We start from the raw sequence: 23,462 nt of genomic DNA, 5'->3' as shown, positions 1-23,462 counted from the left end.
CAACTTTCATTTATCTCTAAAAGACAGAACCAAAGGCTTTACACTTTTGCTTTCCTTTTTTTTCCTGTGTGAAACTCACTGTCCTTGAAACTGCTTTGCCATTAATTCAGAGAGAGGTCACAAAATCACAAAACCCACATGGCCACAGCTGGGCTTCTGCTGCTCCCCTGGGGCTTGGACTCCATCACAGCTGCCCAGGCAGCTCCACACACACAGGGCTTCCTCACTGCTGGAATCTCACTGCTAGGGCTGGGAATGGCATCTGCATCCTCTAAGCACCTCTGGCTTCCACATGAGTTTACTCAACTAAATGAAGACACACCACAGTTTCTGTGGTTTTCAAACAGATAACAGATGATGTTACAAAGCCACAAAGACATCACTGAGCTGAACAGATGCAAAACTCAATGCACCAATGCATTTTTAAGACAAAAAATGTTAATAACATAGTGTAAGTAATGAATATAAATTTTCTCCCCCTAAACAATGAAATTTCCTGAGTAAAAATTGCTTGGACTTTACTTTCTATCCAAGTCACTGGCCTTCTACATTCAGCTGTCACTTACATGAGTAACAGTAGGTTTATTAAAATTCTCTGTTCTAATGCTAAAGACAACAAAGTTTTCCCATTTCAACAAATGTCTCATTGGGTTTATTACCACAGACATCTTGGAATATGAAAAATACAGAAAATCTTAAAATAGTTTTAAGAAGGTGTGTTTCATTACCTAAAAGAGAGCAGAAACAGTTTTTACCTGTGAGAAACACTAAACCACCTTATTAATTCTGTTATAATAATAATTACAAGGCAACATTATTAATGCAACATAAATGGTTGCTTTTTTCAAAACAGCTTTCTCATATTTAGCTCAATGGTACTATGAAGGTAGAAGTTTACTTAAAAGTGAAGTATTTGTATTGTATAGCAAAATGCACAGGAATTAAAATGATTAATATATGGGAGAAATACTTTGTATGTATTTAAATTGGTATCATAAGACTGAGAAATACCCAAAACTTCGTTATGTGAATATAAAGTAACTTAAACGATGTTCGTGAGCCTCCTGCTCCCCATATTAATAAATGAAAATCCATTTTACAGATCATTAGAGAACAGAACTTTGCTTAAAGAACAGCCTGTAAACTTTGCTAGAACTGCAAAACATTGTAAACATGCATATATTACAAAATTTTCAAGCCTTTATACTTACATTACTGAAATTATATATCTGCAATGTTGGCATTGTATCTTTGAAAAGTTCAACAGCAATATATACACCAGCCTTTCCATGGATAACTAACTTACTGCTAAGTTAAGAAAACAGCTGTGGACCTATTTCATTTAAAAGCAGTCTTACTGAACAATAGCATTAAACAGTATATTAGATAGGTACGGCAAAATAAAAAGACCCAAAAGAACAACCCACATTTCATTTTGAAAACTCAGTTGTTCTCCTGACACTGGTAAATCAATGAACCAATGCAGCAATCCCTGTGCCTGAACAGTTCAAACCCTTCTTTCTCTTCCATGCTCCTTATATATCACTGAAACCTGGGATCGACACTGAAGCAGGAGCTGTGTCTCAGCAACTCCTCAAAAAAAGAATTTAAATGCACTTTCTACATTACCAGAATAATGACAGTAAGTCAGACTTGTTGACGCATTTTATTGTGAGATGGGGAGTCTGGTAAAAAACTAGAAAATGACCATGATGTAACAAGGAACTTAAAAATGAAGTTTCAGATTTGTAACATACATACATGAATACAGGAACAAATTGGCACAAAAATGTTAAACATTGTTCCCAACACTGTTTTATAAGATTATTCTAATTTGGCTTACTAAGGAAATGAGAGTTTTATGGTTAGACTAATCTCTTAATAAAACTGCAGAGCATCATGCTATTAGTCACACAGTGAATTTCAAAATTTAAGAGCTTTATATTAAAAACTGGGTAAAGGTAAAATGAATTGATTGCAATCGTAAAATTAATACATTCCCATTTTAATTCTTCTGTTCTACAGTCCAAGGCAAGTATAAATGTTAACATAACACTGTTAAATCAAATCTCAATGCAAGAGAACCGATTGCATCTCTACTTTAAATCTTATCAACTTTCCAAATTTTCATACTAAAATATATTATTGTATTAATACAAACTACAGTATTATACACTACACTGTGTAATAAATAAAGAAATATAAAAATAAGACACATAAATATAAAAGTTTTCTAAAACTAAAAAGGTACATATGTCAGTAAGAAGGGTATTAATACTGCCAGGTTTGAAGACATACAGTACAAAATGTTGCACAGATCTATAAACTAAAAGAAATAAAATAATACTGATAGGTAAAAATCAGCTAACATTGTTAATAAATGGGGTCCATAATAACTAACATTTGAAAATACTTATGAGCCAGATAACATGTCATGTATGTGTCTGAAATTAAAGTAAACCAATAAAGCAATAAAGCAGATTAGAAAATTTCCCTTGTAATTATTGTAGAGAAATTCTGCAAGTCAGGTATTAACCCAAAATACCACCAAATAATTAAATAATGAAATATACCAGTGTTCTTACTTCTCTGATGGCTGAGTGTTTTTTCCCCATGAATAGTTTAGAAGTTTGATACAAATCAACAAATGCTAGTTATTGTAGGCCACACACTGGATAAAGGCTGCTTAGAGCCTTTGTAATACTGATAAATGGCACTTACAGCACGTAGGTCTTGCATAAGGCCAAAGGAGATACAAAGCTTCATATCATATCCTTCATATTGTTACTACATACTCAAAACACAATTACAAACACTGTTTTTGACAACTTTCCTGTCCTTACCAGTATTAACACTGTTAGTCCCTGCAATCAGAACTCAACGACAATCTTCTCAACTACATTTTTAACCACATGAGTAAGAAACTTCAGTTCTTCTATCTTCTTTCTTAAGGCTAACAATACACTTTAAATGATAATATGCTCTACTACAACATCTAATGTCAGAAACTGCTACCTTCTAGGTTGAATTTACAAAGGTAGCCAAGCACTGTTTGCAACTGCATTACACGTCTCTGCAAAAGGGAATTTCGTAGTGCAGAAGTTCTCACATTGTAAAACATAAGAAAATACTGAAGTGGATTCAGGAAATGTTTTACCATAAAAAAAAAATAAAAATCATATAAATCTCTCCCAATTGTACAGTTTAAAAATTAATCAACTTAAGAATGAAAATTAATACTGATAAAACAAACAATGCCAGATGCTTGTCTAATAATCAGGTTTCCTACAACCTGTTAAATCTTTGCTTCAAGAGTCACTGTATTTTTCTAATCTGCTTCATGTTATAAACTTGTTCCTAACTTTGAAAACTGTGTGAAAAATTACTAAGTTTGAGGTTCAGGCACACCTGGATTTCTTTTTTTTTTTCTTTTCATTTTTTTATATATATATTTTTGTACACAGTAGTGAACAGAAATCACAGTATGCAGGCTACTGTGTTTCCATGAAAAGCATGTATAATATAGAAGGAACTTCATTACCAATTTTTTTTTCTTTATAGAAAAAACCTAGCATGTAAGCTTTATTCATTATTTTCTTCTGACACCTGCCCATTATTTTGTATAACTTCTGGTTCTTCATTGCTTGCTTGATTTACAGCTTCATCATTCTTGTTACCTTCAGTTTTCCCTTCTTCCTCTTCTACTGCTGCTTCTTCTTCTTCTGCATCCCCTACTTCTTGTAGTTCCCTACATTCTTTTTCTTCCTGAAGTCCCTCTATATCTTTTTCTTCTTCCTCCTCTTCCTCTTTTTCACTGTATTCCTCCTCTTCCCTGGTTAGGCTCTCCCTCTCATCCGAGTCGATCTGTGAGGGGGACACCCTGACCACCACGTGCTCGCTGCTCAGGATCTCCGGGCCCATCTCCTCAGGCTCGACGCTGTCGCGCTCCTCCGTCTCCCTTTTGCAGTAGGAGTAGCGATGGTTCATGTGTTGAGAGTAAGACCCCGAGTGTGAAAACCTCTTTCCACACTTGTCACATTGGTAGGGCTTTTCCCCAGAATGCAGTCGCATGTGTTCAATCAAATGGTGTTTGTGTTTAAATGCTTTTGTACAGATTCCACACTCGTGAGGTCTTTTACCTGTAAAATAAAGCACAAACAATTTTGCATCTTGTAGCTGAAGTTTTTAAAATGTACACTGCTGTTTTAATTATAAAATGCTGTTGGTGAACATACTAGCATTGATTAAATTTTATATAACAAGATGCTCTACTCCATGCATTATCAGCCTCAGTTGCTCTCCTAAGCACAAAGGACGAAGGTGCAAGGGTACATTGTCACAATCACTACAGTAATTTGTAAGATTTGTAGGAAAACTCATCATAGGAGAATAAAGAGATTCTCATATATAACTTTTAGCACAGAAAAATGCAAATATAAATTAGGAGACATTTTTCTTGCATAAACTATTTTCAATTGAAACCATTTTAAGTTTTCTATATTGACGTCAATTTAAAATCAACTAAGCTTTTGCATTGTTTTTTTTGTACCAAATCCTTCAATGATACAGGTAAAAGGAAAATAATCCTAGAATCTAGGCTGAATTCTTTATTGCAAAACTTCACTACACATGTATTGACATGAAAAAAATCTGTTTCATTCAGTATGCTTCTGCTGTTTTCCAGCTATTGTCTTGTTTTTAGAATCTCTTACAAATGTATCAGGAGCCTAGCAGTGTTATTTTGATTTTAACAAAACAACTTTGCAGTCTTAGCTCAGACATAAAAGACTAAGACAGTAAGACATCAGGTTTTTGGTCACACTACACAGATGATCAGCATGTTCACGTCATCTCATGCCAAACAAGCAAGGTGGGTGTTGATCTCTCTTTCCAAGAAATGAGTGATGGGACAACAGGAAATGGCCTCAAGTTGTGCCAGAGGAGGTTTAGTTTGGAAATTAGGAAAAGTTTCTTCACTGAAATGGTTGTCAAGCACTGGCACAGGCTGCCCGAAGGTATTTAAAATACAAGCAGATGTGGCATTTTTGGGACATGGTTTACCAGTGGACTTGGCAGTGCTGGGTTAATGGTTGGAGTCAATGATCTTAAAGGTCTTTTCCAACCTAAATGATTTTATGATTTTGAACATTACATTGAACTTTAAACTGGCAGGGGAAGAACAATTGTGTTAGGAAAAGGAGGAGTTACAGAGTCTCAGGACAGGATAGGGATGAAACTAGATACCCTTAATGAATACAACTTGAGAAACTTGGTCAAGACAAAAAAGAACTTGTTATGCTTTTAATTTTATATGTGAGATAACATCAAAATGTTAATATGCAGAAATAACATAACAATTCAGCTACTCTGTGAACCAAGAAAGTAGGGCAGCATGAAGGGAGTAGCCTAAAGTCCCAAAGAGTTTATTTTATGAATTTGGGGAAAGAGAAGATAACCGAGCCAGCAAGAAAAGAATATATAATAGAGAACCCAATATATATTTGGCACCTAACCAATAAAAAAAGAGAATTTTTATTTTAAGACATCACAGAAGAAATGAGAGAGCAAGAGGCATTAAAAAAAATCTTAAAGATACCAGAACCGGAGCCAAAAGGAACAACTATGAGAAATTAAAAATAAAAATCAAAGCTAAAAGTATGTTCTTTGGTGGTTACATTCTATGTCTAATGAATAGCTGAAGCTGTTAACTTCAGGTCATTAAAAATGTGGCTCAGTTTGAAAATCCTTCATGCCAGACAGGCAATCTGCTTTTCATGTACAGTATCAAAGACATACATGATCCTTTTCTTTCCAATTTTTATTTTTATAAAAGTTTATAACCAGGCAAGGTAAATTAGAAGTAATTATCCTCAGATATAGGCTGTGGCTCACAGATTATTATCCACAAGCCAGATGGAAAAACTCTCCTTTTCCTATTTAGGGATTAGGTCTAACAAATTTAAAGAATGACAGAATTTCTATTCTGTCAAACAAATATACAAAAACAGGGGTTTCTAGAGAAAGTTTAGCACAGGTAGTAAGAACTGCTACACTTCCCTACACTGTCTGAGAACTGGATTCCAGTTGAGATCATCAGTTACATGTTATCAAAGAAATAAGGATTGGAAAAGACTTTTCCTAGTACATACCTGTGTGTTCATACTTATGTCTCAATAATGAACTGCTCTTCTGGAATATTTTGTCACATAAATCACATGCATACATCCCATTTTCTGTCTTTCTCATTTTTTTCTTTGGGGGTGTTGAATCAGAATCATTTTGATCTTCTACATTGGATATTCCTTCTGAGCTAGTGTCTTGCCTTTCATCCTTCAGAAAAATTACAAAAAAAAGTTAAGTCTAATAAAAGAACTCACCCACATAAACTGAAGCTGCTATTCTCATTCAATTCCATAAACACCTGCACAAAATTGTTTATATTTCCACAGTAAAAAAAAAAATCCTTTACTGCATTGTTCTGCTTTGCAGTCCCTGCCACCATCCAGATGCAGAATCCTCACTGGGACTGGCTTTAATCACACCCAAATCTGACTGTTGGCCAGGTCTAAGCTTCGCTGGCACGCCGTATTTTAGGACCCATAACATAAATGCAATATTACAAATCTCTAAAGCAAGTGCTCAGTAAGTGGGAAGAGCAAAATTGCCACCTAATTGCATTTTTCAGCTAATGCTGGTCACCTACCTTTTGCTGCCTCTCAGATTTCATGAAAAGACTGTTTTTGCTGAAGTTTTCACAAAAAAGCTATTTAAGTTACCATTTGAATTTGCATATTTGACTATCCTCTTCCTCATGAAACTACCACAAGTACTACTTAATCCAAAAAATTAGGGGACCTAAAATTGTTTCATTAGTAAATAATTTCAAAAATATAATTGTTATGTATTTCTAAGCATTTTAAGTGCTAAAGCTTCCCTGTAAAAGCACAGTACTTTCTACTGACATCAGCAGTATCACTAAACATGTATTTTATTAGATATTATCAAATCAGAATATAAAAGTGCACACTAGCTACATGTACATGTTAGCCTCAAAATTTTAATATAAGCAGCCCTGTAACTCTTCAAAGCTCCTCAGTCTCTGGCAATACAGAAGCCTGAATAAAATGCTAGACAGCCAATTTCTAAGATTTAAGTAGAAACACTCAGCCACTTTTCTGTTCTGCCCTGTCCCTACCTTAATGTGCACAGATGAATCTCAGGAGGACTGACCCTGATTAGATCACATCTGGATGTACCCAGGGAGGAACAAGCTGGGATACAGGAATGGCAGATGAAGATAAATACCTCCCTGACTTTCAGCTGAGAATATATCTGCATTTTGTTTAAAGTGCCATTACGGTGTAGGATGAACTCAGCTACTCTGCAAACCAAGGAAGAAGAACAGCACAAAATGAGTAGCCAAAAGTTCCAAAGAGTTTATTTGCTGAATATGGGGAAATAGGAGATACAGAGCCAGCAAAAGACAGAAGCCATGGCTTTATTTTACTTTTTGTTCAGGAGCATTAGATAGTCTTTAAAACAGTGAGCACTAATGTACTAGAAGATTAAATATGGAGAATAACTGAGTTGTCCAAGAGGAACCATTTCTGTTAGTCTGGACTCAAGCTGCCTGAGCTAACTAGCTTTGCAGAGGGCACAACAGTAATAGCTATTACCCATTTACAATCAAGTCAAACAAACCTGACAGTTTGTATTTATATTTTTATTTAGTTCAACTTGATAGTTTTCTGTTAGTTCAGCACAGATACGGATTGAATATATCATGCATTCATCACGTAGGAAAATGGGGACCAAAGTACCTGATTTCCATTGGCTTGGGTCAGTTTTGGTGGTATCTCATGAACTGTAGGACTAACTGTAGTAGAGTATGTGTAAGCCAGCTGTGGAATCAAAATGGTTTGCTTATTGGCAGCGAGAGCTCTCAAGCAGGGAACACTGTTCTGGTCAGCAATGGCAACAATTGTAGGTAACTGGGCAGTGACTGTAGGTATAGCAATATTTATGGGATTGGCACTTGGTGGGATTACATTTACAATAGGATCAGAGTCTGTAACACTGTTGTCCGTTTGTGGTTCTTTTTTTACACAAGTTAAGTTCAAAGGTTCTTCTTGGACAGAATAAACACTGTTCTGGTAAACACTAGTTATGGTAGATCTTTCCAACAGTTCTCCATGTTGCTTTGGTAGCGAAAGGTCAAGAGGTTCTATTTGTGGCTCTTCTTGTACACCCTCTGCCGTGTACGTGTAACCCTGTGAATTTCTTGATGAAGAAAGGTTTAGTGGTGATGCAGATGGCGTGCTACTGTGTGAACCATTCAGAGTTGGAGCCCCTGGTAAAGTCTGAGACTTTGTTGTACTGACAGGATTTTGTGAGTTATTTGTGCTGTTCTGGGGTTCACTCACATCTGTAGTTGCTGCTTCATCATTGTTGTCTGTGGGACTGCTTAATTTAACTTGTTCAGGAGAAGATGGTCCAGAAGACTGCACAGAAATTTGTCCAGCTTGCATTTTTTCAAACCATTTTTTTACCACATCCAGTGGTAGGCTTACAGAATCTGCTATTTTTGAAAGCTCTTCTGCGCTTGGTTGTGCATTTAATGCATAATACGCTTTTAGGAGCGATAGAAGGTTCTTTAAAGGTGGCTGACCAGGAGACAAGTTGTTCTCCCCAGTTTCTGATGGGACAGGGGACTCAGGTTTCTCAGCTTCTGTTCCACTGGGCTGGGGAAGCTGAGGAGGGCTTTTTGTTTCATAGTGCTTTAATTCTTGAAGTGCATTAAGATCTCCTGGACAGTCATCACAAAGAAGACAAGTGCTATCATTGGTCTCTCCTTCAAAGTTCTTATCTTTCTCAGACTTCACTCTGAGATCTTCTGGTAATTTTTCATTTTTGCAACTATTTGCAGGAACAGAGTTTTCTTTTTTTAGATTTTGTGGAACAACCTGAAGTTGACTTGGCTGCTCCAAGCTGTAGTTGATGATAATTTTGGTTGTCCCATCTTGGTCAACCAAAGGAAGACTGATAGCTGAAATGAGGGAATGGCCAGCTTGTTGTATAGATGCATTGTTGATTGTTTCTTGTTCTTTGGATGCAAGATTAGCATGATTGTTTTCCAGTACTTGCCTTATTACATTACCATCCACTGCCACTTTTAGTACATTTTGAATGTCACTTAAGTTGATGCTTATGGGAGACACCAGACCTACTGTTGGTAGAACAACAGCTTGCACCACACCCTGAGGAGAACTGGTTGCCTGCAATGGGCTACCACCACTAAAAACCCCATTCTGCAAAGGGGTTGAACAATTAATTCCTGAAGCAACCACTATGGGCTTGAATTCATAATCCACAGGTTCAGTTTTAATTTGGTTAAGAGGAAGCTGCTCTTGCAAGGGTTTATTTTCTATCTTTTGTCGTATCTGTGGTCTTGCTGGGCTACCTGGTGATGCAGAAAGGGAAGGGGAGGAGCACTGAGATATCTTGAGCCCTGACCGGGCTCGACCATTTACGGGCATCAAACCAATACACTTCTTACTGCTTATATGAGAACTGTATGAACCAGAATGGGAAAAACGTTTCTTGCAATTTGGGCACTCATATGGCTTCTCTCCTAAAGATGAGGAAAAAAAAAAGAAGAGAAAAGAAAAAAAGACATATCCAACAGTTAACCAGGTTACAGTGTAACTTCATCAAACAATAATTACCAGAACAAATACATCATAATGATATCTCAAAGAGTCCTAGGGAAAAAAAAATATCATGTCTAGTGAATTGAACAGTAAGAGTATAGTTCTGAGCCAAGGCTCCTTTAGTAAGTTTGTGATCCACTAGTAGATATAGGATGGAGCCCACACAATCGTGTTCCAGTATTTCTCTGTTTAACAATTAGGGATTTAATTGAATTCCATTAAAGTAGTACCACCACTAACTTCTTATATAATATTTCTTACAACTTTTCTAATAAACTGTGTCCTGAGCCTTTACTTTAATATGCCTAATCTCTAATGGTGACAATTACAGCCACAGGAGGAACACACAGTTCTTATGTCCTGATTATTACAAATTAAAATTCTTTAGCAAGGCTTGCAGCACACTAAATGATCTGCAAATATTGAAGAAAAAAAGACAAATGAAAAGGACCAAAAAGATGTCCCCATTTCTTCTGTGAAAAGTCAAGTTTTCCTTAATTGTAAGGCATTAAGTTGCAACTGTGAATCCTCTTGAGCTTTTCTACATATTCCCCGCACAGAGCTGAAGGCTGAAGTCAGTGCTTGCAGTAATCCAGAGGGAAAAGAATAAGGGAAACACTAGTAATTTAAACTTATACTTACAAAACTGCTGTTACATCAACATTATAAAGAGCAGAAATGGCAACATTAGTACTCAATTCAATACTTGATTTATTTACCACTGTGGATTCGTAGGTGCTCCTTTAGGTGATGCTTATATTTAAAAGCTTTTCCACATTCAGTGCACTTGAATTTTCGATTACCACTGGACTGTGTCACATGTCTCTGTAAGAGAGAAGTCTTAATTATTGTACAGGACAGCATCTCACAGAAACACCTTCTGTTTTCACATTGCAATAGAGAAAATGCAATACAAACCTGAAAAAAACATAATTGTAACAGACTGAAGGTGGTATGGAAAAAGAAACAGATTACAAATCAGGTAAAAATGGAGGCACACATTTCTTCTGAATAAATCTGGTACAGTAAAAAGAAAGAAACAAAACAAACTTAAAATACAGTTGCCACTTTTCCTAAATTCAGGTGAAGTTTACACTGACATGTTAGCAGGAAGTTTCAGGATGAATGCTAATTCTACTTGTGAAAGCAAAACCATCAGGAAAAACCCCAAGGCCACTAGGCACCGTATATTTCATGCAGGACAGAGAAACATTGAAGTCTATAGAAGCCTGTTTAATTGGTTGACTTGATTTTTTTATCTACGTGGGCTTACTGTTGGCCTTGGATTCCTCTATATAATGATGCTACAGGATTGCTCAAGAGAAAGTAGTTCAGTGACAATAAATGTACTCTTGGTCACAATTAATTTGCAAAATAAATGTGTGAAACTAAACTAAAACAAATAAAAATATGGAAGGGTTTCCCAAGTACACAACACCAAAGCTCTTCAGTATTTGGACTGAAGCTCTGTGATTATTTTTGTTAGATTTTGCCTTGTGAGAGCATTTATTGTTAAGTTCTAAATTGTTTTTGTCTTTGTTGCTAGACTAGTTTTTAAAACTGTATAAATCTATGAACATGTATTTTTAAGGATAAAATTACATACACTTTTAAAGTTGAAGCAGCTTAATTACCAACATGAAATGGAGGAATTAGGAAATTTTCTCTTCAAACAACTTGTTTATTAAAAAAACACAGTAGCTTCTTTTTAAGTAGAGCTCACTTGGAAAAAAGACATTCTGCCACTATTGGGATGTGCTGCAGATTTTTGGTAATGGGGGCAAGCAATTTCATATACTCATGAACAGAGCTGCTCATGGACTCTGGGAACAAACAGGCTGCCCACCACCACCAGCAGGTGTGCATCAGCTGCCTCTGATGTGAAAGCATGGGGGGAACTCCTACCCCTGGCTCTGGCCTGCTGTGCTTGGTAGCACTGGGAGCAGATGCTCACCAGGTGCTGGGGCTCCTTCTGAGCACAGACATGACAACTGGGGGCTGAGAACTGTGATGGAGAAGCAGGGCTGGAAAAAACACAGGATGATGACCCTGTTGTGAGACATGCCTGCAGATCTGAAGAACCTGTGGCTGCGCAGGTTGCTGGATGAAAGTCTGAACTCTCTGCTATGAGATAAGCTGTCCAAATTATCAACCCTTCCTGTCCTACTCCCTGTCCTCCTTTAACAAAAGACAAAATTAAGTAAGATCATCTAAATTACTTCCACATACTGTAATTCAACAATCTCCTTGGCAGAAGCATTTGGTTAAGCTGCAGATTTTACCTCTCAGTAGACACTGCTCCCACCCTGCTCAGGGTGGGCTTCTTCCTGCCTCCCCCTGGGCTCTGTAGTGAGGTCTCCACTCTAACTTATCCTGATTAGCACATGACCCTCATTTCTGGGTTTGTCAGCTGTCTTTTGCTAGCTCACATGGATTTTCAGCTCAGTTTAACTAAGTCCCTTGAAGATGATGTTCTAGAAGATTGTGGCTGACTCACTGCATTTCACTTTAATGATCCAACTGCAATGAGTCTGGAGGACTGTGTCAGGATTTACTTAAGCCTGCTGAGAATCAGTTACTACCGTTTGACTTGAATTATACAAGCTAACAGATCTCAGAATATATACAGTTACTGCAGGTCCTGGACTGCATAAATATTCATACTAAATATCAGTGCGTGCATTCAACCTGTCAGAAACGTTTCTGCTCCAGTCTTTAAAATCTAATGTTCTGTTTCTAAGGCATGGAAGTCCACACTCCACTTATCAAATTTTTAATGAGTTTTCCTGTTTTCCTGGTCATGTAAGGTGCTTTAAGCCTTCTGCTAGGTAGTGTTTCCAAACCTATTTTGCCTTAGCTTTTTATATTTGTGACTCTGTTCAGCTTTTTTTTTTTTTTTTTTGTTTTATAAATTTGGGACTTCCTCAGAATTACTTTGAAGGATCTTCTTTAAATGCAACTGAGAAATGTTAACACTTCTCCAAACTACTGCCTGTAATACTTTCACCTTCATTTTCTCAAATTCAAATTTTTTCAAATGTTGAGGTTTTCCCCATCTCAGCACTGTTAAAGCCACATTAGTTTGTGCCTGTGATGTATTACTAATACATTGCACATAATTGCTGTTTTCTGCTCATTAAAGAATTAACTGCAACATTCAAAGAATATTTTTTTGCACTCCTTCAAGGACTGAAAGAAGAAACATCAGCCTTAAGGTCTGTAACTAGCCACTAATGCATCCGTGCACCAAATATTTACTGTGCTTAGGACTGAAGCCCACCCCTCTCAGACCAGAGAACAAAACTAATTCATGAGAATCCTCAAAAGATATTTGGAAGAAAAAAATTACAGGTATATCAGGGATTTTTCAGAGATGGTTTGACCACGGTTTCCAAGAACTGCCATTTCTCAGCAGTATGCACAACATTGTGAAATTTTGGAAGATTATCTACAGGTGCTTCATAAATTGGTGAGAAAAAAAATAAAACAAATATAAGAAGCACTTTTTCACACTTCAGCATCTCTTTTGCTGCTCCACATGTGAAGGCAGACGACACATGCAGCATCACCTACTACCAACTGTTAGTAGTGTAGGAGCAGCCAAGGGTGCAAGAGGAGCACAGGGAGGAGAGAGAGAAGGACAAGGTGCAGGATGGCTCTCAGCTCTCTGCTGGAGCAGAAGTTTTGCATATCTTCCCCTGGCTCAGAAGGAGGCCCAGTGTGCCCCTTCCAATGCCTTCACTAAGTTAGGATTTTATCTTTGTTTGTTACTTCTTTGTAGAGAACAATTACAAAATTGCCACATGATGAACATTACCAGCTAACAAAGTTACCCAAATAATCTATGGTCAGGTGAAATTCTTTAAGAATAAGACATCGAGTTTTAAACATGCAGCTGTTTAAGATCCACAACCAGGAGGTCTATACTTTATTATGGACAAAAGTTCATTTTCCATTACACAAATGATGCAATCATGTATACGCAGCCAATTTTGAAGACGTGACAACTCTGTGATAATAACATAAACAAACAAGTATTTCAAATTTTCCAAGTATCTAAACTATTGTAGTTTTAATTCTGGCTATGGCTTGAGAGAAAAGAACACACTTAAATGGGTGTAATACTGAATTCCAGATACTCCACAGAAACAACATTAATCAAATACAATTGTGCCATCAAAAGTATAAATCCATTACAATACTTTTTGTGGCAATACAGTTTAAGCTTCCCTTTTTATCAATTCTTCTGAAAGTGTTTACTTTTATTTTTTTTATTTTTTCATTCAAACTACATGCAAGTATGGGAAAGGCTTCCATCTCCCCCAACTACTTTATTCTTGTGTTTTCAGGCTTGTAATTGAAAAGACGGAAAACAAATGTGGTAGCCCACAAGAAAAGCATTATATAAATAGCATTCATAGATTTTATAGTTAGAAATATGAGATGTATGTAAGATGAAAGTAACTTTTAAAGTGCAAACTGAGCCAAAAAGGAAGCGAAACAGAAATTAATTGTTCATGGGAAGCATACTTGAATAAAAAAGAACAGTCACACCAGAATATGCTAGTGAGGTTATTCCAAAACTCATGAGACAATAAAATCCTTGCAGCAAGATGGCCAACACTTCTTGTACTGATTTAATTGACCTGTGAATGCAAACACTCAGGTATAAAAATGAACAATAAATTTTTAAGCCTATTAAATTGTTGGACTTGGTGATACTTTGTAGGATGGAGGTTAACAGCCAATGTGCAAAAAAAGCATCTCCTTTACTCTAGTTTCCTTAAGTAAAGTATCTTCCTTTACTCTGGGCTACAGCCTGTTGGTTTGGTGGTACCAGAAATATTGGAAGTATCTTTACTTTTACATCCTGTTTTGCATTCTCCTATTGCATTTATCTTCTGTTTCGTTTCTGGAGGCTATCAATCTTTCTAGTCTGTCCTTTAAAGGAAATATCTCCAAACATCTTTAACTTGGTGGAAAATCTGTATGTTTTTTCCCTCTGGATAATTCCTGACTGTTTCAGTTGGTTCCTGAGCCTCAGAGTGCCCCTGATAAGCTATGGAAGCATATGCTGGGGATGGATGATGGGACATTGTGGGGATAAAAAAAGAAAAGAGGGACAGGAGAACAGAGTCTCAGGATCTTCTGTAATGATCAGATGATTAACTCATGGAAGACATTCCAGGGACCCGTGCCTTCAGGTCAGCCCATGAAGCAGAGAAAACAAGCTCATAACACCTTTAGCCTTTTCTGTTGCTTCATTTAGTACTGAAACACCGTATTTTACACACTAATTATTTGTACATCGTCTTACAGCATGAATTGCATTATAAAACTGTACCTCACAGTTCAAGCAACACAATGGTTTGTTTCTTAAGGGCAAAAATGCTGCAGTAAATTGTGAATTATTCAAACAGCATTTATGAAAAAAAAAGGAAGTGTTTCATTAGAGGCTTGAAATTAGATTTGAGTCATAATTTTTATGCAATGGTAGCCAATGAACAAAAAACCCCAACAGATTATCTATAAATGTAATAAAGCACTTCTGAAAGCAACCCTACTTCCTAGATGAATGGAAACAGGAATTGAGATCTCAACCTTTGACAGCTACAGAAAAAGCCTGACTTGAGCAGTAATCTTGAGTGTGTGTTCTGGGACTGGGCCATCAGCACACCGATGATCTGCTGTGAACAGTTTCCCCACTCTGCACAAATCTGCCCACATAACAAATCACAGCACTGCTACAGAGGACAATAACCCTTAATTCAAACGTCACTTACCGGATCTCTTCCTGATTTGTGTGATGTCATGTGGCGGTCGAGCTGCGTTCTGTATGCAAATGTGTAACTACACAAGGAGCAACTAAAGTTATCTTCATTTTTCTCATGGCGGTATTTAATGTGTTCCTTCAGAGAGGTAAAACGCTTGTACCCTCGATCGCAGTACGGGCAGGTGAGCAGTTGGGAAAACGCGTCAGGTGTTCCTACACAGGAGAGACAATGCACCAGACTTAAACAAACAAGTTCCAATCCTACTACCAGCAACAAACAGGCTTTACATTTACACCCATTACTGTAAGAAGACATGCAGCTGCTGGAAGCTCCATCTGTTTTAGAGAAGGACCAGTGATAATTTAGATTTTTTTCCACAGGTATTATGCAACCTCCCACACTTGCCGCAATGTACCTTGGAGAGAGTCAGCACAATATGCTGACAGGACAAGGGGGAATGGTTTTAAACCAAAAGGGAGTAGATGGAGACTAGATATAAAGCAGAAATTTTTCATGATGAGAGTGGTAAAATACTTCAACAGGTTGCCTAGCAGTCTGGCAAATGTCCCATTCCTGGAAATATTCAAGACCAGCTTGGACAGGGTTCTGAGCAACATAGCGTTGAAGATGTCCCAGCTCATTTCAGGGGGGTTGGACCTAGGTGACCTTTAAAGGTCCTGTCCAACCCAAACCATTCTATGATTCACAGATATGTATGTGTTAATAGGACATACTGTCTGGAGGACAGAAAGTGGAGATATTAAACGTGAGGCCATATATGTGAGTCTAATGTGATCTGTGGAATCTGTTTTGCTGGCTTTCATAAAGTCCTTCTATATTAGTACAGGGAAAAGTGAAACAAGATTGAAGCTAAATATTAATTTCACAAGTCTATTTCGAGGAGTCACCATTTATGAAGTTTTAGCTCCATCCCTTCTTACCAGCATACGTTTAGCCCTCCCCATAGTAACTCATTCTATCCTTGAAAAGTTAATTTTTTAAAGGACCAAAAAAGAAAATTCTTTATAAATTGATAAAGGTATGTTCAAATAAATGTAGGGCTTGCTGTATTTGATCAAATCATCAATTTATAGGTGTGATAGCCTCCAATGATCATGCTACTCTTCCTTGCTTCAAGACAAACAGGAAGAAAATGTTGCAAGGATGCACCTATGCATGGTGCTGAGCATGAGAAAGGTGGAAGGTCTTTACTGATTAACATTTTATGCTCTGACGCACAAGGGGCACATTCGTACATGCTGTCATTTTAAGTTTCAGAACTGTAAGAATTATTAATATTCATAAAATGAACCAGTACTTTAGAAAGTACTTGTGAATTATTTACCTTCATGACCTCTTCCAGCAGTTATCACCACAGATTGAATGTATTTTCTACAATCTATTCTGTTTGTGTGGAATTTACTAACTTAATTTTTACTGAATGTGCCAGTGATCTTGCAACAATGAAAAGCAACCAGACCACTTTTCCTTATTACTTAAAATCAATACTCTTTTTCTCATATAGGTTTTTTTAGAGTTGCTATAGTAACAATCAAAAAAACCCCTACCCACAGAGATTTTTGTTGTTCTATCCATTTCTGCTTTCCTGGATTAGCTGAGTTGTCCAAAAACAAAGCCGTCCCCAGACCTTTAGACCAAGTATACTTCCTTTCAATTCTTTTTACCATCTATAATTCAGCTCATCTGACATAAAGAATACTCTATTTCAGCACAAATACAACTCACTGGAAATGTCAGAAGCACATTAACTTAAATTCCATTTCCATTGGAGGAAAAGGAGAAATTAAAACAGTTTCCCAAAGTCACTAAAATCTCTTGTTTCTATTGTCTACTTTCCCAGTTTGGAAGCATGCATCTTTAACAAATGTCACTATATTTTTGGCATTTTCTGTTCCAAAATGATTAAAACACTTAACACTATTATTCAGCATTGTGATCTTCACAATACTTCTCAGTGAAGTTACTGGGATAAGTCCACTTTAAATGATTAATACAAATGTGTATTTTTAATGACTACATGGAAATCATATGGCAAGTCTGTAAAACTAGCTTGACAATATGTGCCACTGCAACCACATATTAAAATCTTTAATGAATGCATTTTTTAAAGTAAAATCTGTAATAGCATAAAATCTCTGGAGGAGCAGAAAAGAAAGGTTATCTTTACTTCTTTCACTGCTCTCCCTTAGACTCCAGTCTAAGTCCAGTACAGTACTGCAGCTACAATGACATTTATCTGCTCAGTTATATTCATTTCTTAAAACAACTAGAACACACCTCCCAACCATTTATGTAGGCTGTTACTCAGCCTACATAAATGTTAATCATAAATACTCCAGTTGTCACAAGCTATCTAAGCTGAATGCTTGGGAAAACACACAAAATGCAAAACCAATCTTAACAGTATTCATCTTCAAATATTTCATGACGAAGAAATGACAAAGTGTAACTTCTCATCTCACTCAGAATACCTTAAGCACAAAACTTCCTCAGAGGAAAAAAAACTGTATCTACATAAAAATAACAACAGGTCATTATTTTTTTCACATAAACATTTTTTCATGAACAGTGATTCTTTTTTCTCTGCTGCTGTCCTTTCAGGCAGAAGACCCCAAAAGCCTGTCATAGACTGGCTACCCAATTAAAGAAATTCTAATAGATCCTTTTGGGATCTTTGTTTAGAAATATAAAAGAGGAAAGGAATCTTCCATAACTCTCCTTAAGATATTGTTATATAAAACTGTTCTATTTTGCTTCTATTATATTTAATAAATATTTATTCTGTTCTTTCATATAAGGATGTTGAATGGATTTATGAAATCCTGAACTTTTCTCTTCAATGACTCGAGGTTATCATTTTGGTATTCATAAAAATGAATCCCAGTGCATATCTTGTTTACAAAATCAAATGGCAATGTTTTTTGCATGATGATCTTATCCTCTTACAATTACTTAACTGAGTTTTTTTTCCTCTGTAGTTGTATGTATATGCACTGCTGTCTTCTGAAGTACAACAGAAGTTTCGGGTCAAGCAGTGAGTACAACTGATTTCATAAGAACTGAACTAATGACATATTTACCATTTTCATCCTGACCACTAGCTTCTGGTGTGCCTTGTCTCTGGTCCTCCTCAGGTGCTTCAGGGTAGATAACAGCTGTATCTTCTTGCTGAAGGAATTCTTCAACATTAGGGTCATGGTTTTGCTCATTTTCTGCATCAGAATCACATTCATCTTCTTTTACTAAGTGGGAAAAACAAGACACAAGATAAAAAATTAAATTTAAAAAGAACATAAACAAGATTCAGTAATTCACATTGCCAAATCTCCCTCTAGCCAAGTATTTTAAAACTCTTTCCAGATATAGCATAGGTCAAGTCCTTTAAGATGCCAGATTATACCGTGTTTTAGAAGAACTAGTAGCATAATGGTATTTAAAAACTTGACTAAACATAGTTTGCCTCTAACTCAGTGCATTTTTATTATTTCAGACTTGGCTGTTCTAAGTTTCCCTAAAAATCCTAAATGCAACATTAATTATGATTTAGGCCTTGTAGTTGGAAGGCCTGTTTACCATCTTGGCTCCTGCGTTTTCAAAAGTACATTTGTGTCCTTGAAGACACAATTTTTAATGTTATTTATAACTGTTCATTAGCACAAACTCAGAAGATATTTAAACAAGCTGGCCAGATAAATGCAGCAAACTTGAGCTCTGACTTGCTTGTTCTGTGGTGTTGGAAAAGGCTATCAAAAAGGCTTCAGATCTAATTAACAACCTTCAACATTTTCCAGTTAAAAACTTAAAAGAAAAATCCAATGAACAACTGTATTGCAAAATAAGCAAATAATAAATTAAATATTTTACTTAATGCTGGTACGATAAATATTTGATCTGAAGTATTTGCCTAAATACATTGTTAATAGAGTTTATTTTTACCATGGTGGAACATTCTGTGAAAGCTCTGCCTGCAGCACCCTAAATCATGACAGATGTTCTCCACTATTAATGTGAGGTGTATTTTTAATAGGAAAGAGAAGTTTTATGATTCATCTCTCAGTGTGAAGTCACATACTCAATTTACAATTTGACACAATCTTTTTATGACATGAGGCAGTCTCTCATATGTAGACTGTAATGCAATGAATAATGCAGCACTCAATACTTTAGTGGAGAGAACTGATTTTATAGGAACTGAAAAGAATGTGTGAAACTAGATTTTAAAACACAACAGTGTTTAGATGTGGGTTTACTTTTAAATAAGACTTACTCTGATATTATCTACTTATGTAGTACGGACATTAAATAACACCCAAAAAACCTTAAAAAAAGTTGGATGAGATATATATTAATCTTCTGTCAAGCAGAGAAATAGAAAAAATAACAAACCATCTGTTTTTGTTTGAGTCTGAAACTGAAGTACACATTTTGCCTTCTGTGTAATCAGTATAAACAGAGGAGTCGATAATAAAATACAGTATTAGCTTAAGTTTATTTTTGTATATTTCTTCATAGTTCAAAACACTACCTGTTGACATGTACTCCTACATGTAAGATCATTGTTACTCCTTGTTTTACCCTTCAGAGACGCAGTGCTGCCGGAGCTGTGTGGTCAGTCCTTGGGAGGGTGGGCTGCCCTGTGGCACTGGTCACCTACATCTCTGGACCCTGGACACCAAAAGATGCCCAGACTTTTTTCCTCAGCTAAAACAGTTTAAGATCTCTAGTGTGGAAAAGCAAATTTTTATAAACAGAGGTGGGAGAATTCCAAAGATTTCAGAATGATGCTCACCTAACCAAAACTCAGTATCACTTTATGAATAAGGGACTAAGATTAACAAAGAAATACCTGTACATCCAATTTCATCTGTCTGAGCTTCAGGCCCCAGGATTTCCTTTCTTTCTTTTCCAGCTGAAATAGCACATTTCACAAAAAGAATGAATATTTAAAGAAAATCTCAGCAAACAACAAAAGCCACATGCACACCAACAACCTAATATACTTGAGTTATTTCTTTAGCAATGATTTCCATTTCTGTCTTGTTTAGAAGTAAGTGCATTTAAACACGGTGTTCTTTCAAAAATATGGATGGCACATTATTTCAGCAGTGTGTGAACAGTTGAACCACAAAGATATTTCATACTTAAGGAAACCAAACCTTAAAAGGAAGCAATACTAAACTCTGACCATTATGTAAAGAGAGGTAAAGACATGGCCAGTGTATTTCACCCACAAATAGAGAGTCAGCTACTTAAATGACCCCATCTACAAATGCAGCCATCTGATACACTGCAATATTATTTCCAGAAATCAGAGCATCATAAAACAAATGCAGTTATGTTATTTTCTGCAATTAGTGGTTTTCAGAAATGATTGATAATTTGCTGGTAATGTCTGCAAACAGCAAACTAATGTGTTCTCTTTCTTGCAAATAATCTGGAAACCACTTAAGGCTGTGATTGCTTAAACAAAAAAAGGATTTTAAAACACGTGCTCCCCCTTCAGAATAACTGTGCACTACAGATATGCTTCATATATTGATTCCAATACTCAGTATGAGTCTGCAGAGCCAACACTGTGAAGCCAACCTGCTTCCCCAGCTCTGCCAGCTCTGCTGAGCTGCAGCCTTCAAGGATGCAGCATGGAAGCTTTAACTCACTACAGGTTGTTGGTTCAAATCGATAAACAGCCAAGTTGTTCTTCATTTTGGTTCATTGGCTTGCACAGACTGGGAAGTTCCCACAGGAAGAGCCACTGCTGACATTTCCTCAGTACCTGGCTTATGGCAGGAGTACATCAGAAAGCCATGCTGCCTGATTTGCTCTTTATCAGTACTATGCTATGCTAATAGATGTGAAACTAAAGCATTATTTCATAGTTTCATTATGGAAACCTTGGATGCTTCAGAACTACACTCTAGAAAAAGCCTTCTAGGCGATGCAGAAGGTTAGAGCACACAGCTGTTCTCACCTGAAATGGCAACTGTTATACTTCTGTTTACCTTATTTCACTCTACATCAGTGCAGGAAATAATCCTTTAGGTTGGCAAGACAAAAGCCTAGGACATTCCAGCTTTTTAATTACAGGATAAACCGATTTCTCCTTTAATGTGGAAGATGTTAAATCCTAGGAGAACTTTTAAGTTCACAAATAGTACCAGCTTCCTCAAAGGAAAAGCTTCTTAATTCTGCCTACTTTGACCAAAGCCCACAGACCCAAGGTATCTGCAAATAGTGACAATTCAAACACATTTCTTGCTTTAAACAAGAAATGTGTTTAAAAGGAAACTGCAACTCTTAAATCTTACCTTAATGTCAACTGACACCTAAAAAAAACCCTCAAAAAACCTCAACTCAAACAGCCTGTATTATGTTGGTCAGTTCTGGATTGTGAACTAATTACATTTTTGGCTCATGGTACGAGACTTGGTTCAGAGTTTATAAGATGGATGGCTGGACACAATGCAAATTTAAACCAAACATTTAATTCCTTAAAATCAAACATGATAAAAAACCACTGTTTTCCTTTAAGGAGAGTTTTTGATGGTTGTGATTTTTTTCCATTATGAAATAGGATCTACATGAGAGGGAGAATATCAGTAAGTTATTACTCTGAAGATTTAAGTTATAGTGTCTCCAGTAAATTCCACTGGCTTCAGTACAAATAAAAGTTATACTTCCCAAGGGAATGTCAAGGAATTTATGGAATTATAGATTAATCCAGTGAAGTTAAACCCCCTCTCAATGCTAATAATCCTAACCTCTGTTTGGTGCTGTCTCTTCCTAAGAGCTAAAGTAGGGTAGAAGACAGGGAGAAACCCTTTTCCACAGGGAAATGCTGTAGGAATTATTAATAATTTGAAAAACATTGAGTAGATATACATTTTTATAGCTATGTATGGTCCATGAAGAAAGGCAACATTGCAACTGTGCCCTCAGAAGCCCAGTTATCACACAGCTGGGAAGCAACAGAATGGGATGTGATGATGGGGGAACAGATCTTAAGACACTGTTCCACCAAGCAGAAGTCACAGTTCTGAGTTCCAGAGGAAATTCAAGCTACCTGCTAAATGACAACTTAAATAGAGGTCTCCACAAATAGCATCTAGGTCATGAATATCCATCCCGGAATTACAGCTGGACATACCAGATAGCTGTAAAACAGGTTCTTGGACTTCTACATCTCATCACTGCGTATGAGCTACTGCTTAGAGACACAGTGGGGCTTCCCAGGGTTAAATGCTGATGATTTTCAGATGACAGGGAACAGTGTTAACTAGCAGCAAACATGCCTGACAACTACTGACATCGGCTGAGAGTAAAGATCTCTGCATGCCTAAGATAACTGATCAAATTGAAACCACTAGCAAAGTGGAAATTTTGGCTGTAGGCAGAAAGACAAACTTCACTGAAATTTCCACTGCAGTCTTTATCTGCAGAGAAGGGAATAAATTCCAAAGCCCATCAAGAGAGTTTCTAATTTAAATTCTTCAGAGCTAATTTTCTGATACTCATGTAGCAAGAACTATTTACAGCTTGCAGTATTGACTGGTTGGTTGCTTTTTGATCAAAAAGATGCCACACAACCCACAAAATGTCAGAACACACTTTTGAGCGTATAAGCTCAACCTAAAATTTGATGACTTAAAGCAATTTTTGAATTCCAGAAAGAGTTTAAACATAAAACATAACTTCCTTCATTTTTGAAGGTTATTTCAATGTCTGGACTTTTCTTTTTTCTTTTTTTTCTTTTTTTAATTGTAAATTTTTCAAAAATATCTTAGCTCCAACCCATAGGCTTCCAGGTTTGCAAAATACTTACAGTACATAATAATGCTTTTTTAAGAGCATTAATACAGTAAGTTTAACTCCTTCCTTTTTAAAAATTTTTCTTTTAATTGTAGCATAGATATTGCTCTAACTAAAGCAAAGAAAAATCCTATTAGGGAAACATTGCACA

At 36.5% G+C, this 23,462-nt stretch overlaps 1 protein-coding gene across 3 annotated transcripts in view; it reads right to left on the bottom strand.

Annotated features, from left to right (window-relative positions):
* Positions 1–1,647: 1,647 nt before the first annotated feature.
* Positions 1,648–23,462, bottom strand: part of ZEB1 (zinc finger E-box binding homeobox 1) — a 124,292-nt gene continuing 102,477 nt past the window's right edge. For all 3 annotated transcript variants that reach the window (XM_005518699.3, XM_088051303.1, XM_014248679.2), the window contains exons 3-9: positions 20,352–20,414; positions 18,586–18,747; positions 15,494–15,696; positions 10,430–10,535; positions 7,821–9,631; positions 6,150–6,330; positions 1,648–4,139 (exon numbers count right to left, since the gene is read on the bottom strand). In XM_005518699.3, the coding sequence (XP_005518756.2) occupies positions 3,583–4,139; positions 6,150–6,330; positions 7,821–9,631; positions 10,430–10,535; positions 15,494–15,696; positions 18,586–18,747; positions 20,352–20,414 (3,083 nt within the window). In that variant the 3' untranslated portion in view covers positions 1,648–3,582. The remainder of the gene's footprint in view (positions 4,140–6,149; positions 6,331–7,820; positions 9,632–10,429; positions 10,536–15,493; positions 15,697–18,585; positions 18,748–20,351; positions 20,415–23,462) is intronic.

The sequence above is a fragment of the Pseudopodoces humilis genome, chromosome 1 (genome assembly GCF_049639895.1).
Source record: "Pseudopodoces humilis isolate 2021_Gansu_Grassland_sample_001 chromosome 1, ASM4963989v1, whole genome shotgun sequence".
In the NCBI taxonomy this organism is placed as follows: domain Eukaryota; kingdom Metazoa; phylum Chordata; class Aves; order Passeriformes; family Paridae; genus Pseudopodoces; species Pseudopodoces humilis.
This window is presented reverse-complemented; position numbering and strand designations above follow the sequence as displayed.